Source organism: Somniosus microcephalus, chromosome 12 (genome assembly GCF_052327205.1).
Source record: "Somniosus microcephalus isolate GS21.2 chromosome 12, FLI_Smic_1.0, whole genome shotgun sequence".
Lineage (NCBI taxonomy): Eukaryota > Metazoa > Chordata > Chondrichthyes > Squaliformes > Somniosidae > Somniosus > Somniosus microcephalus.
The window spans coordinates 172,446,105-172,461,406 of NC_140998.1; the positions used below are offsets into that span (position 1 = coordinate 172,446,105).

General features: G+C 48.6%; 1 protein-coding gene across 1 annotated transcript in view; it reads right to left on the reverse strand.

Moving 5' to 3' along the window:
• Positions 1–3,891: 3,891 nt before the first annotated feature.
• LOC147109723 (chromatin-remodeling ATPase INO80-like) overlaps positions 3,892–15,302 on the reverse strand; it is a 45,398-nt gene continuing 33,987 nt past the window's right edge. Inside the window, exons 7-10 of the mRNA XM_086003841.1 lie at positions 13,682–13,855; positions 12,748–12,901; positions 11,361–11,573; positions 3,892–7,744 (exon numbers count right to left, since the gene is read on the reverse strand). Of these exons, the coding sequence (XP_085859967.1) occupies positions 7,524–7,744; positions 11,361–11,573; positions 12,748–12,901; positions 13,682–13,855 (762 nt within the window). The 3' untranslated portion in view covers positions 3,892–7,523. The remainder of the gene's footprint in view (positions 7,745–11,360; positions 11,574–12,747; positions 12,902–13,681; positions 13,856–15,302) is intronic.

A 15,302-nucleotide genomic window follows, 5' to 3' on the forward strand; every position in this document is an offset into this window, starting at 1 on the left:
TTTAGTTGTTAAATGAATGTTATGTACTGTTTATCTAAAAGGGGAGGAATTGTTGTGTATGTACCTTTAAGGGAATAACTGGTCTCAGACTGCAGTACCGGCAGCGACCACCCCTGTATAAAAGGCCCTAGCAGGCTTCTGTAGTTTCAGTTTCCAGGTTGTCTCCATTCAGTAAAGACTTGTTATAATCAACTGCTGCAGTCTGTGTCTCAATTATACACGGACATAATAATTAGGATGCAGACTAGACATGTTCCCACAGAAAGTAAAGGGAGTGCAGCAAAAGATGGAGTTCAGGAGAGAAATTAGAGCTAGAATGGGGCTACGAGGCACATACCCAATCTAAGGCTAATAACAAAGAAATCAGGCAGAATATAGCTGGGAAGAGATTAGAAAGTCTAAGAAGGGGTATGCAGAAAGACCGACCAGTAACAAAGGGCAATAGTAAACACAAAGAGTAACAATGTTAAAGAAAGGTAGGGCCAATTAGAGATGAAAAAGGAAATCATGTTATGGAGGATGAAGGGATGGTGGAGATTCTAAATGGTTTTCTATGGGGAGTGTGGAACAACTGTATATAGAGGAATGAAAGAGTACAAGAGGAGGAGGTGAATCAGTTGGATACAATAATTATAGATCAGGAAAGGATACTGATAAAACCTGGTGAAACTCAATGGAAAAGGCACTGGGCCCTGATGGTTTGCATCCTAGATCCTGAGGGAAGTCAGAGAGGAAATCGCAGAAGCTCTGCCAACAGCCATTCAATATCCTTGGATATAGAAGTTGTGCCATAGGACTGGAGGATCGCCGTGATGAGGATTGCAGATGACACAAAGCTGGGTGGGCGTGTGTGCTGTGAGGAGGATGCCGAGAAACTCCAGTATGATTTGGACAGGTTGGGTGATTGGGCAGAAGCATGGCAGATGCAATATAATGTGGATAAATGCGAGGTTATCCACTTTGGTGTCAAAAACAGGAAGGCAGATTATTATCTGAATGGCAATAGATTGGGAGAAGGGGAAGTGCAACGAGACCTGGGTGTCCTTGTGCACCAGTCGCTGAAAGTAAGCATGCAGGTGCAGCAGGCGGTTAAGAAGGCAAATTGCATGTTGGCCTTCGTAGCGAGAGGGTTTGAGTACAGGAACAAGGATGTCTTGCTGCAGTTGTACAAGGCCTTGGTGAGACCACATCTTGAGTATTGTGTGCAGTTTTGGTCACCTTATCTGAGGATGTTCTTGCCATGGAAGGAGTGCAGCGAAGATTCACCAGGCTGATATCTGGGATGGCAGGAATGACGTATGAGGAGATTGGGTCGATTGAGCTTGTACTCGCTGGAGTTTAGAAGAATGAGAGGGGATCTCATCGAAATTTATAAAATTCTAACAGGACTAGACAGACTAGATGCTGGAAGGATGTTCCCGATGGTTGGGGAGTCCAGAACCAAGGGTCACAGTCTAAGGATAAGGGGTAAGTCATTTAGGACAGAGATGGAGGAATTTCTTCACCCAGAGAATGGTGAACCTGTGGAATTCTCTGCCAAAGAAGGCAGTAGAGGCCAATTCATTAAATATATTCAAGAAGGAGTTGGATATGTTTCTTAAGGCTAAAGGGATCAAGGGATATGGAGAGAAGGCAGGAACAGGGTACTGAATTTGGATGATCAGCCATGATCTCATTGAATGGCGGAGCAGGCTCGAGGGGCCGAATGGCCTACTCCTGCTCCTATCTTCTATGTTTCTATGTTTATGTAACAAGGGAGAGGGATAAACCAGGTAACGACAGACCAGTCAGTCCAACATCAGTTTCATGAGGCAAGTCATGTGTGACAAATTTCAATTCTTTGTGTATATAGATTTTGTAAAGGCATTGGATAAGATGCTGTATAGGAGGCTTGCTGATAAATTGAAGGAGCACAGTATTAAAGGAGTGTGGCAGCATGGATAGGAAGTTGGTGAAAGACCAGAAAGAGAGAGTAGTGGATAAGTTATGTTAAATGTTTTTCACACTGGAGGTATGTAATCAGTGGTGTCCCCAAGGGGTCAGTGTTGGGATCATTGCTGTTCTCAAAATATATACAAATGTCATGCACTGAATATAGGGGCCACAATATTGAAATTTGCATGTCTCAGAACAGGGAGTGTGATTAACTTTGAATAGGACTGTAAGGTACTTCAGGAGGACATAGGTTAAGATGAGATTGGAATCTGTGGGGGTAGCAGAATCCATAAAGCTTTTAAAGGAGAAGTGGCTAAATATTTGAAAGAGAAAATTTTAAAAGGATGTGGGGAGATGGCAGGGGAATGGGACTGAGAAGAGATCTTTCAGAGGGCACAGGGTGATAGGGAAAGGACAGGGGATTGTGACTGTGGAACTGTACCCCAGCGAGAGCCAGCCAGCACCTTCAGGAGATGAAGGGGTTGCTGATCTGGTTTAAAAAACCCTTTCATTCAGTGCACAGCATCAGTTACACAATATAGATTACGCAAGGCAGCCTCAAACACAGTCACATTACAGCTGAACATTGTGGAAGATGCCATGGCACTGTACTGTCAGGTATTTACCACAGCTGTTACACTCGTCCCCTCCCTCACATTACATACAGCTGTTACTCGTCCCCTCCCTCACATTACATACAGCTGTTATACTCGTCCCCTCCCTCACATTACATACAGCTGTTACTCGTCCCCTCCCTCATTACATACAGCTGTTACTCGTCCCCTCCCTCACATTACATACAGCTGTTATACTCGTCCCCTCCCTCACATTACATACAGCTGTTACTCGTCCCCTCCCTCACATTACATACAGCTGTTATACTCGTCCCCTCCCTCACATTACATACAGCTGTTACTCGTCCCCTCCCTCATTACATACAGCTGTTACTCGTCCCCTCCCTCACATTACATACAGCTGTTATACTCGTCCCCTCCCTCACATTACATACAGCTGTTACTCGTCCCCTCCCTCACATTACATACAGCTGTTACTCGTCCCCTCCCTCACATTACATACAGCTGTTATACTCGTCCCCTCCCTCACATTACATACAGCTGTTACTCGTCCCCCCCTCACATTACATACAGCTGTTACTCGTCCCCTCCTTCAATTACATACAGCTGTTACTCGTCCCCTCCTTCAATTACATACAGCTGATACTCGTCCCCTCCCTCACATTACATACAGCTGTTACTCGTCCCCTCCCTCACATTACATACAGCTGTTATACTCGTCCCCTCCCTCACATTACATACAGCTGTTACTCGTCCCCTCCCTCATTACATACAGCTGTTACTCGTCCCCTCCCTCATTACATACAGCTGTTACTCGTCCCCTCCCTCACATTACATACAGCTGTTACTCGTCCCCTCCCTCACATTACATACAGCTGTTACACTCGTCCCCTCCCTCATTACATACAGCTGTTGTAGACTTGACCTCATCTCTCACACGTTGTACTCCCTGACTTTGGTGAGGTACTGAACTATAGGAATCAGACTTCGTCTCTTATTTCAGCCAAGTGGCCATTTTTGATGTGCGAGTCTACAAAATGAGTATTGGCAGACTGTTCAACTGTGGGGGCAACACCCTTGAGCCAGATTCAGTCCTTACCCACCTTTAGGCACTTTCCAGCAAGGGTCACTGAAACAGGGTTCAGGTTGGAAACCCTGACGGATTGCTTTAGCCCAGCGCACCCAGCCCAATTGTCGCATCCCGTCCGGATATCCCGGCTGAGCCCAGTTAACCGAGTATTGGCTTAGGATCAAACCTGGGGCAGTTCTGGTCTGTATAGCCCAGTTACAGGCTTCCGTTCCCAACATGAGACACTGTAGGACCTGTTAAAGCTCTTTACTTCACAACCAAGCTTACACCAAGAAACATGACCACCAGCAGTTCTTTAGACACTTTGATTTTATTCTGACACGGTTTGTACCTGAATCATTTTTGCTAAGGTTGAACACAAATTGTGACTGATTTCATTAACTGCTTGCGTTGAGTTATGGTGTTGCAGTAAAATAAATCAGTTAATCAGCCCGCACGGTCAGGGGAGGGTGGGGGAAGAAACTGATTCAGTGAACTGGTATTGCATACATTGTACAATTAACCACCTGGGACGACTTCTCCATGCATCCTCCTCAAACCTTTCCCATTACACTCCCTGGAATACAAGCTGAGCCTCCGCAGAACCCAGTACTGAATAAAGTCCCCAGAGCTCTGTTTGAGTTTACAACTTGTCCAACATTTCAAACTGGGTAACGAGTCTGAAACTGTCATGCAATCTGTTTAAAAATACAAACGAATAGTAATGTGTGTGCCCGGACCACAGGGAGCTGAATGCGGCAACATGAAGGACCTGAGGATCCCAGATCAGACCTCCCACCCCAACACACAGTGTCTGCAACAGGCACAATTCTATACTTGGCCAAAGGGAAGCTGTGTACATGTCCATGGAGGAGCAGCTCGTGCCTACTTCGCCACACAGTGGAGACTCGGTACTTACACCTGTGCGAGTGTGAGTGCAGCCAGTGGATAAGAGCACTGCCTGGAAGTGGAATGCAACCTGCAAGCACAGGACTACGAAGGACTTGATTCGAGTGTAACACCGTCACCTGCATTCTGGATGTTCAAAAGGCAACAACAGCCGCCTTCAATGGATCATTTCTGATCCAGGGTTTAGATAAGCAAAGTGTAGCACTGCTGTGTGTCAGAATTTATTCTGCTGGTTAGTCAGTGACTGGAGATCTGTTGTATTTGGAGGGGCGGGGTGAAAGGCTGTTCAGTGTTTCACGGAGCTGCCCATACAAGCAGAACGATGTCTTCTAAATTATACATGGAATCTTTCAACAGATCCATTCCACTGGATGGAAAAACTAGCCAGCCGGTGAATCAGGGATGAAAGGCAACACCAAGGCTGGCAACACAGGGAGAGGACAGTGGGTTCAACTGAGGAGCAGCAATAACTGTAGATACAAAACAGCGGATTTTAACCTCGATATAAATCGGAATCTGTTAAAAAAACATTCGCCTTTTTCACTATTTAAAATACTGTGTACTTTCCTCTCATTTACAATGCATTAAATTTTTTAATTCAGCCCCCACATTTCTAAGTTATTTTCTCCACTTCCTTTGCTCCTTTTTGCTCTATTCAATGGGAGGTGGGCTGCCCCTCCCAGGGTTCTGGTTTAATGTTTAAACAGAGGGCAGGCCTCAGGAGAGTCAATTCCGTGCCTCTGTACTCCACATCTCCCATCAGACAGAAAGGCTTGGCTGGGATTGAATTGGGCAGAAGGGGGGGCGCGAGAGAGAGGGGGGGGGGGGGCGCGAGAGAGAAGGGGGGGCGCGAGAGAGAGGGGGGGCGCGAGAGAGAGGGGGGGCGCGAGAGAGAGGGGGGGCGCGAGAGAGAGGGGGGGCGCGAGAGAGAGGGGGGGCGCGAGAGAGAGGGGGGGGCGCGAGAGAGAGGGGGGCGCGAGAGAGAGGGGGGCGCGAGAGAGAGGGGGGCGCGAGAGAGAATGGGGGCGAGAGAGAATGGGGGCGAGAGAGAATGGGGGCGAGAGAGAATGGGGGCGAGAGAGAATGGGGGCGAGAGAGAATGGGGGCGAGAGAGAATGGGGGCGAGAGAGAGGGACAAAGGGCGGGAGAGAATGGGGGCGAGAGAGAGGGACAAAGGGCGGGAGAGAATGGGGGCGAGAGAGAGGGACAAAGGGCGGGAGAGGGTGAAAGGGGTGAGTCGCACAGGTGGCGCCATTCTAGTGCAGTGACTAGCGTGTTTTAGTTTAAGTTCTGCCTAGTAACATGAGATTGCTGAGTTTTTAAATATCAAACTGTAATTAAAATACAGAAAGTTGCAAAAGGGACACAGCTCCGGTGCAGTTAGCAGTGATCACAGGAAGTCACTCGGTCCATCACAACAGCTAGCCTTTCAACAGCACGGTCTGTACACAACTGGAGCTACAGTGAAGTGTGACAGCGTGGTCTGTACACAACTGGAGCTACAGTGAAGTGTGTGAGCGCGGTCTGTACACAACTGGAGCTACAGTGAAGTGTGACAGCGCGGTCTGTACACAACTGGAGCTACAGTGAAGTGTGACAGCACGGTCTGTACACAACTGGAGCTACAGTGGAGTGTGACAGCGCGGTCTGTACACAACTGGAGCTACAGTGGAGTGTGACAGCGCGGTCTACACAACTGGGCTCTTTTCAGCGCCTCCTCTTGATGGCATGCAGGAGAGATTGAGAACTTATGGGGTGAACTGCAAGAATCAATCCAAGTCCATGATGAGGCGTGTCGGAATGTCAGGGAGCAGCACTGCACCGGCCACTAGATTGGGAATAACACCTCATGAATGTCTCCTTAAAATGTCTCAAAAACTCTTCACATTTCAGGCACAGCAGGACAGTTAATGTCCAGTGTTTCTCGATCATTATATCCTTTATTTCAGAGGTTGGAGTGGCCGGCTGTTGGCAGGTTGTGTGTTGCTATTACCTGTGCTGGAAACAGGGGGGAAACAAAATGGATCCTGTGGGTGTTAAATTCCCCACTTCCCTTGCCCTGCAATCTGTGTGTGTTGGTGGTGACTGGGCTGTGCTGGTTCCTGCCCCACAGCTGCAGTAACGCAGCAGTAACCCCATGCGACATGTGCTGGAAGTTTTCGATCAGGCTGCGACACGGCATATTTTGTATTTTGACTGGAAGAGGTGGAAATGTGCAGTGGGTCTGTCAGTATCTGAAAGAGAAAGGAGAGACCACCTGCCCTCTCCCTTCCATTGGCTGATAGGCCTGCTGAGTACTTCAACAGTCAGGGTTTGCCTCTTCAGCATTAACTGATTCCCAGGGTGTTTCAACCAGCACCAATGGGAGTGTAAACGCTGCAGTCCACAGGCCTCGATGTGCACTGATTGCCAACACTCAGCAAGCTCGGGACTTGCATGCGGAGGCTTCTCCCGGCTGGTCCAAGGGACAGCAAAGCTATTGAGTAGGCGGCACTTGGAGTCACCGATGCAAATGCAACAGTGGTATGAGGAAGGAGGAGGCATGGAGGAGAGTACGGGAGGCTGAATGCTGCTTTTGTTCTCAAGGGGAAATAGCTTCCACCTCTGCAAATTAAAACACAAGACTTCAGAATGTTTACCTCTCAGCACTGGAAACTAGTAAAAATTCACACGCATACAATCTCTCCATAAAATTACTATTCATCACTCAGCTGGATTCTCACCAGTCTCTGTCGGGTTAGTAAAAGATAGCAGTTTCTGTTTGATTTTTTTCCTTTTTTTGTACATATTTACAAGTTCATCTATAAAAAAATAGCACATTCAAAAAAAAACAAACGTGGATTCTGTGCTCTCCTGGTAAACATTATGTACATGTCATTCAGCGGCAAAAGGCTTCTCCATGATTTCACTTATTAGGCTTTTAAACAAACTCTAAACTCTTAAACATGAAAGTCTTGTGACTGCCCCTCCCTCCCCTGCCCACTCACTGCAGTCGCTCCCCACTCCCTCCCCCGACCCAGCAGTACTGTTCGTGGTTACCGGCCCCCAACAGCTGGGGGCTGAACCAGGCCTCTGCTGGCCTTCTTGCTGGGGGATGGAGAAGGCGTGCTAGTGTCAGTCGGGGTCTGTGGTGTTCCTGGGACGCTGTTCGACAGGCTGTGAGGGGATCCCAAGGGGGAGGTGCTCATCGTTCCGAAGGTGGTGGCGCTGGCCGGCCGAGAGAGGGGCGACTGCCCAGGGCCACTTCCTGCAATACCTGGAGATCAAAGAGAAAACACGGGAACATTCAACACACACAATCCAAAACATCAACACAATAAAACTGCAGACCTTCTTCATTCTTCAGAATATTTCACTCACCAAAATGAGGGATGTTAGCACTGGCAATTCAATGCTAAAATCAAACACGCCCAAGGCAGGTACAGCACGGGTTAGATGCAGAGTAAAGCTCCCTCTACACTGTTGCATCAAACACTCCCAAGGCAGGTACAGCACGGCTTAGATACAGAGTAGAAGTCCCTCTACATAGTCCCATCAAAATCTCCCAGGACATGTACAGTACGGGTTAGATGCAGAGTAAAGCTCCAGTTACACTGTCCCCATCAAACACTCCCAGGGCAGTTACAGCACAGGTTAGATACACAGTAAAGTTGCCCTTACATTGTCGCATCAAACACTCCCAGGGAAGGTACAGCACGGTTTAGATACAGAGTAAAGCTCCCTCTACACTGTCCCATCAAACACTCCCTTGACAGGTACAGCACAGGTTAGATACAGAGTAAAGCTCCCTCTACACTGTCCCATCAAACACTCCCAGGGCAGGTACAGCACGGTTTAGATACAGAGTAAAGCTCCCTCTACACTGTCCCATCAAACACTCCCTTGACAGGTACAGCACAGGTTAGATACAGAGTAAAGCTCCCTCTACACTGTCCCATCAAACACTCCCAGGGCAGGTACAGCACAGGTTAGATACAGAGTAAAGCTCCCTCTACACTGTCCCATCAAACACTCCCAGGGCAGGTACAGCACGGTTTAGATACAGAGTAAAGCTCCCTCTACACTGTCCCATCAAACACTCCCAGGGCAGGTACAGCACAGGTTAGATACAGAGTAAAGCTCCCTCTACACTGTCCCATCAAACACTCCCAGGGCAGGTACAGCACGGGTTAGATACAGAGTAAAGCTCCCTCTACACTGTCCCATCAAACACTCCCAGGACAGGTACAGCACGGGTTAGATACAGAGTAAAGCTCCCTCTACACTGTCCCATCAAACACTCCCAGGGCAGGTACAGCACAGGTTAGATACAGAGTAAAGCTCCCTCTACGCTGTCCCATCAAACACTCCCAGGGCAGGTACAGCACAGGTTAGATACAGAGTAAAGCTCCCTCTACACTGTCCCATCAAACACTCCCAGGACAGGTACAGCACGGGTTAGATACAGAGTAAAGCTCCCTCTACACTGTCCCATCAAACACTCCCAGGGCAGGTACAGCACGGGTTAGATACAGAGTAAAGCTCCCTCTACACTGTCCCATCAAACACTCCCAGGGCAGGTACAGCACGGGTTAGATACAGAGTAAAGCTCCCTCTACACTGTCCCATCAAACACTCCCAGGGCAGGTACAGCACGGGTTAGATACAGAGTAAAGCTCCCTCTACACTGTCCCATCAATCACTCCCAGGGCAGGTACAGCACGGGGTAGATACAGAGTAAAGCTCCCTCTACACTGTCCCATCAAACACTCCCAGGGCAGGTACAGCACGGGTTAGATACTGAGTAAAGCTCCCTCTACACTGTCCCATCAAACACTCCCAGGGCAGGTACTGCACAGGTTAGAAAGAGAGATAAGATCTCTTTGTGTTTATGGGAACTAGTTTCAAACTGCCTAATAGAATGTTGCAGTATCTTAGCTCATTTCACTGCGACCCTTGCAGCCAGCTGAGGGGAATGTTTCATGCCATGAGTTTGAGCTGGATTTGAACCCAGGTGCGAGATGTGACGGGAGAGGTCCTGCAGCATCCAGGCTCCCAATTTGGATTACTATTGATCATTACAGGTGAATGGCTGAAAATAGCAAAAGCTTCATTTAGGCTATGCCTAATTAGTAACACCTCTGTGTTCAATCTCACCCTCAGTAACAGAAAAAAAACCAGATGAACAGAACTTAATGAACAGCACTTTAATCTGCAATGAAGATAAGCTAGCTTGTTTTGGTCAGCCATTTTCCACAGAGAGAATAGCCATTCAGTAATCAGCTTGTTTTACTTCACAAAGTAAGGAAGCAGAGCCATTAGCAGGGACAGAACTGATTATCCACCTCGCCTCATGCTGCAGGCAGGTATCTGTTTCAAGCATCCTGCCCCCAGACTGCCACTGGGAAACATGGTCCAGTTATTCCACCTCCCACGTGTAAAAGAAAGACTCATGACATTATCACACCCAACTTAATAAAATACCATCTGATTGGCTGAACAAAAATGGGAATGTCAAACTGGTTTCCGTGAGAAACCAACCGTCACCAAGGTGGAAAATAGAGAGAATATCAGCGCGGGGATAGGATGAGTCAACCCAAGAACATAGGCAGTCAGAAAATGAAATACACAGGATGAGAACTCAAGAGAGAAGAAACAATAGATTCAATAGTTTCATCAGGTTTATTTTGTTCTTTTTTAAAATGTCTATGGAGCACAGAATGAGGCAGGTTCCAGTGTCGCTCAGTCCCTGATCGGAGTGTAGTCACTATCCCTCAATGGTACGGTGCACAGAATGAGACAGGTTCCAGCGTCGCTCAGTCCCTGATCGGAGTGTTGTCACTATCCCTCAATGGTACGGTGCACAGAATGAGGCAGGTTCCAGTGTCGCTCAGTCCCTGATCGGAGTGTAGTCACTATCCCTCAATGGTACGGTGCACAGAATGAGGCAGGTTCCAGTGTCGCTCAGTCCCTGATCGGAGTGTAGTCACTATCCCTCAATGGTACGGTGCACAGAATGAGGCAGGTTCCAGTGTCGCTCAGTCCCTGATCGGAGTGTAGTCACTATCCCTCAATGGTACGGTGCACAGAATGAGGCAGGTTCCAGTGTCGCTCAGTCCCTGATCGGAGTGTAGTCACTATCCCTCAATGGTACGGTGCACAGAATGAGGCAGGTTCCAGCGTCGCTCAGTCCCTGATCGGAGTGTTGTCACTATCCCTCAATGGTACGGTGCACAGAATGAGGCAGGTTCCAGCGTCGCTCAGTCCCTGATCGGAGTGTTGTCACTATCCCTCAATGGTACGGTGCACAGAATGAGGCAGGTTCCAGCGTCGCTCAGTCCCTGATCGGAGTGTAGTCACTATCCCTCAGTGTTATTTAACCCTAAGGGCTCTGCGTTTGTTTCTGACCCAGCAAGGGAGGTAGGCCAGAGTTACAGCAAGTAAGGTTCTGATTAAAGTCTGCATTTAGAGAGAAAGCGAGTGACATCTTTAATATTTTGTATGCCAAGGAGAGCAATGTATGCTGCACTGTGTTACACGAGTGACGGTTCATTCACCTGTCTTCAGTAAATAAATTCAGATGCTGGTTCTGAATATGGCTGGAACTGTAGAGTCATTAGAGGGAGAGCGCTGCCACTGAGCCAAGGCTGACACTGTATTGAGTCATTAGAGGGAGAGCGCTGCCACTGAGCCAAGGCTGACACTGTATTGAGTCATTAGAGGGAGAGCGCTGCCACTGAGCCAAGGCTGACACTGTATTGAGTCATTAGAGGGAGAGCGCTACCACTGAGCCAAGGCTGACACTGTATTGAGTCATTAGAGGGAGAACGCTACCACTGAGCCAAGGATGATACCATAGAGCGCTCCCATCAGGCGCTGGGCCTGTTCCTTACCTTTGGACACATTGTACCCGTATGCGGCGTATGCGGCAGCTGAAGCTGCTGCTGCTCCTGCCCTGGCTCCCGCCATCGCCGCGGCACTGCCAGCAGTGGACTTGCGCCCTCGATTTTTCCCTGAACCCTTTGATGTACTCCCAGATCCTTTCGGACGGCCCCTGCCCCTTCCTGAAGGGCCCATGCTAGAACCAGACTTGTCTTGTGAAACACCTGCAAAGTAAGCAGATTAATGCATCATCACCCGGGATAACAAAATGCATCAATTCAGTCCATGATTCTAACACGGTGCCGGTTCTACTGCAGTACACACTCTGACACAGTGCCTATATCAAGTGGAATCGCCAGCTTGGATCCAAAACCTGTCACAAGGCACAACCATCTGCCCAATGGAATGGAGGAAAGGGCCAGTGTCTCCATTTTATGTGCAATACCAGCCACCCATCCTCCCCATACTGAATACACCGTTAGAACGTAAGAAACAGGAGCAGGAGTAGGCCATTCGGCCCTTCGAGCCTGCTCCGCCATTCAATAAGATTATGGCTGATCTTCTACCTCAACTTCACCTTCCCGCTCGATCTCCACATCCCTTGATTCCCTTAATATCCAAAAATCTATCCATTTCTGCTTTGAATAGACTCAAGGACTGAGCATCCACTGAGGTAAACTGTTTGTATAGTCAGCAAACACATTACACTCGGTCCCCTCATCTAAGTCATCAATGTAGATTGTAAACAGCTTAGGCCCAAGCACTGATCCTTGTGGTACCCCACTAGTTACAGCCTGCCAACCCGAAAACGACCCATTTATTTCTACACTGTTTTCTGTCCGTTAACCAATCCTCTGTCCATGCTAATATATTACCCCCAACCCTGTGAGCTCTAATTCTGTGTAACAACCTGTGTGGCACCTTATCGAATGCTTTCTGAAAATCCAAATAGACCACATCCACTGGTTCCCCCTCATCTACCCTACATATTGACAAACGCAGGTATACAGAAACACCCCCCCCCCCCCCAAACACACACCCCCCCACACCAGCAGGATATGAGAAAACAATTCAGCAAGTGCTGAGGGGAAGATTACAAATGGACACTTTGGACTGATATCACAGCTGAATTATTCTCCTGCCTCCCACTAATCCCCAGCTGCTAATACTATTTATAATCACAAGCTTGAGTGGTACAACAAAACAAACAGGAAACTGGACAATTAAACAGTACGGGTGACGATCACTGCCCCGGGTGACTCAAAGTCACGCAACAGCATCCGACTTTAATGCAAGGTTACAATGTAACCAACTCCAAGTAACCAGCTATGTTCCCAGCCATACATTTGGTGCAAGGATGGGTTACAGGACACAGCAGGAGCTGTCTGTATGCCATACCGTTCACATGGTCCGAAGTTGAGCCTGCAACGGAGACCGGAGAATTGGTCGCTCTAGATTGCGATGCTGATGTTGGGTCGTCCACAATCACAAGGTCGCTGCTGCTTTCATCAGGCGCAATAGATCCTGTGTGCTGCTCACTGCTCATGGATATCTGGGAGGATGGACAGTACAGGTTACATTAGGAGCCTGGGTCCTTTAGGAGCAGCGCACTGCGCAGCACTAAATCCCAATTCAACGCCGCATGCAACTGACAATCCGTTCCCTATTTCTTGAAGTTCCCGCACAGCACCATTTACACTGAGCAGCGAGATGGGTAAAAGTGAGCAGAGTCGGATACTGAGTCAGTAATGTAGAAATACAAGTGTGTGCATCAGTTCGAGGGGTTGGCAGCATCAGCTGTTAACTGAAAGGGGACAGAGCCGATGACACAGGCACTTCCTGCTCTAAACTCCACACCCCAGCTCTGAACCCGGTCCCTGGGGACGTGCAGAAACGGACTGAAGATCTGCCTTCCAATAACTTCCCCTCACCCCGTATGGGAATGCCCCTGATGTCAGCTGGGGGGCGGGGGTGACAGGTGACCCCATCTGCCGTAGTATGGACTGGCTCTCTATTCCCATGCTGTTGTGTCTCATGCGCTGCTGTTTCCTTCCCTCTGTCTACTCCAGAAACTTTTTGGGATACAGTGGCCTGGCCAACATGCCCGCCAGTCTTCTTGCTGACTACTCTGAAAGCAGGCCCAAACCCTGAGGGACATCCTGTTTCACCATTTTTCCTGCCTGTATTCCCGTTACCTCTGCGATAGGGAACAGACAATCGCAAAATAATGTGAGCAAGAACCTTGCAGCGCTGGGTGGCTTTAGATCTCGAGTCCCTGTGCTGATCTATACTCAGCTCCTGCATTCGAGGGCTGGGTTGTGTGCTGTATTACCTCACTGTAAGGGCTGGGCATGGCCGAGTCCACGCTGATGAAAGACTCCTCCCCATCCGCTGACATGTTTCCTGAGGACATGTTGGAGTTATCAGCAGATGCTAACGAGGGTGTTAACATATTCCACCCCTCTTTCCTCCTCTTTACAGCATTCTCACCATCCTCCTTTTTCTTCTGTTGAAAAAAACCAGAGCGCATCAAAAAATGTTGTGTTTCAACCTGTCCCTAGCCTCACGACACACAGCCAACAGTAATTATAGCAACGTGGTACCAGTGAGCTGGTTAGACATTCGTACACCCGTGACAACTAAATTCCAATCCCTCGGCAGCTGCAGCATGAAACTGAAGACCGGTTCACCGATTCTGGTTTGGTGCTGGGCACAGTTGCAAGTATGATTTTATAACCACAATGCGCCCGCCAAGTCTCCCTAAATAATCACCCGACTTGAAGTTCCTGGACAGTTGAATAGTGGCTGCTGACTGGTGGTGACTCGTCGATGTCCTGTGGCCTTGCACATTAAGAGTCCGCAGGTAAAGCAGGGCTAGAGGGCGGGTGATAACTAGACCAGGGTATCCGGATGTAATTAGTCACCATTTAGAAGTCGTGCATTCTGCCCCCGTGTCCACGTTTGTAATGGGAACGGTACGTGTAAACCTGCCTTTGCTGTAATTACACTCTCCGACAGCAGTAGTGATACTGCAGCGCCTGCACTGGTGGCAGAGTGTAACAACAGCAAGGCAAGTGTACATGCATTCTCACCATCTGAGGGAGGGAGAAGAGGAGCATTACTGTATCTAACCCGTGCTGTACCTGCCCTGGGAGTATTTGATGGGACAGTGTAGAGGGAGCTTTACTCTGTATCTAACCCGTGCTGTACCTGCCCTGGGAGTATTTGATGGGACAGTGTAGAGGGAGCTTTACTCTGTATCTAACCCATGCTGTACCTGCCCTGGGAGTGTTTGATGGGACAGTGCAGAGGGAGCTTTACTCTGTATCTAACCCGTGCTGTACCTGTGTCCCTGACTCCGACACTGGGTGCCTGACACCCAGCAGTACTGATATCCCCCACCTTGGTAAGTACAGGAACATGATTTTTTTTTAACCACAACATAGTATCTGAATTAGTGGAAGCTCTAATTAGCTCTGGTTTAAACAGGACTTTTACATGGCAGCTGGGAATCAAGTGGCTAAGTTTTGGCAAAACATCTTTTCTTCCATACACTTACACTATTTGTGTGTGTGTGAGAGAGAAAGTGTGAGCGAGTGTGTGTGCACGCGAGAGAGAGAGAGAGAGAGAGAACGTGTGTGTGCGCTCGTGCGAGAGAGCGTGTTTGTTCGAGAGTGAGTGCGTCTGAGAGAGAGAGTGTATGTGTGAGAGAGTGGGAGAGGTGAGAACATGTATGTAAGTGTGTATGAATGAGAGGGAGGGCGGGCCCGAGAGCGCGAGAGTTAGAGCGTGCGTCTAAGAGAGTGAGTGAGAGTGTATATGTATGTGAATGAGTACGGGATGGGTGTGCGCGGGGGGAGGTGCGCAAGAAAGAGAGCGTGCGCGCGTGAGAGAGAGTGCGTATGCAAGAGTGAGTGTGTCTGGGAACGTGTAAGAAAGTGTATGTGTGCGTG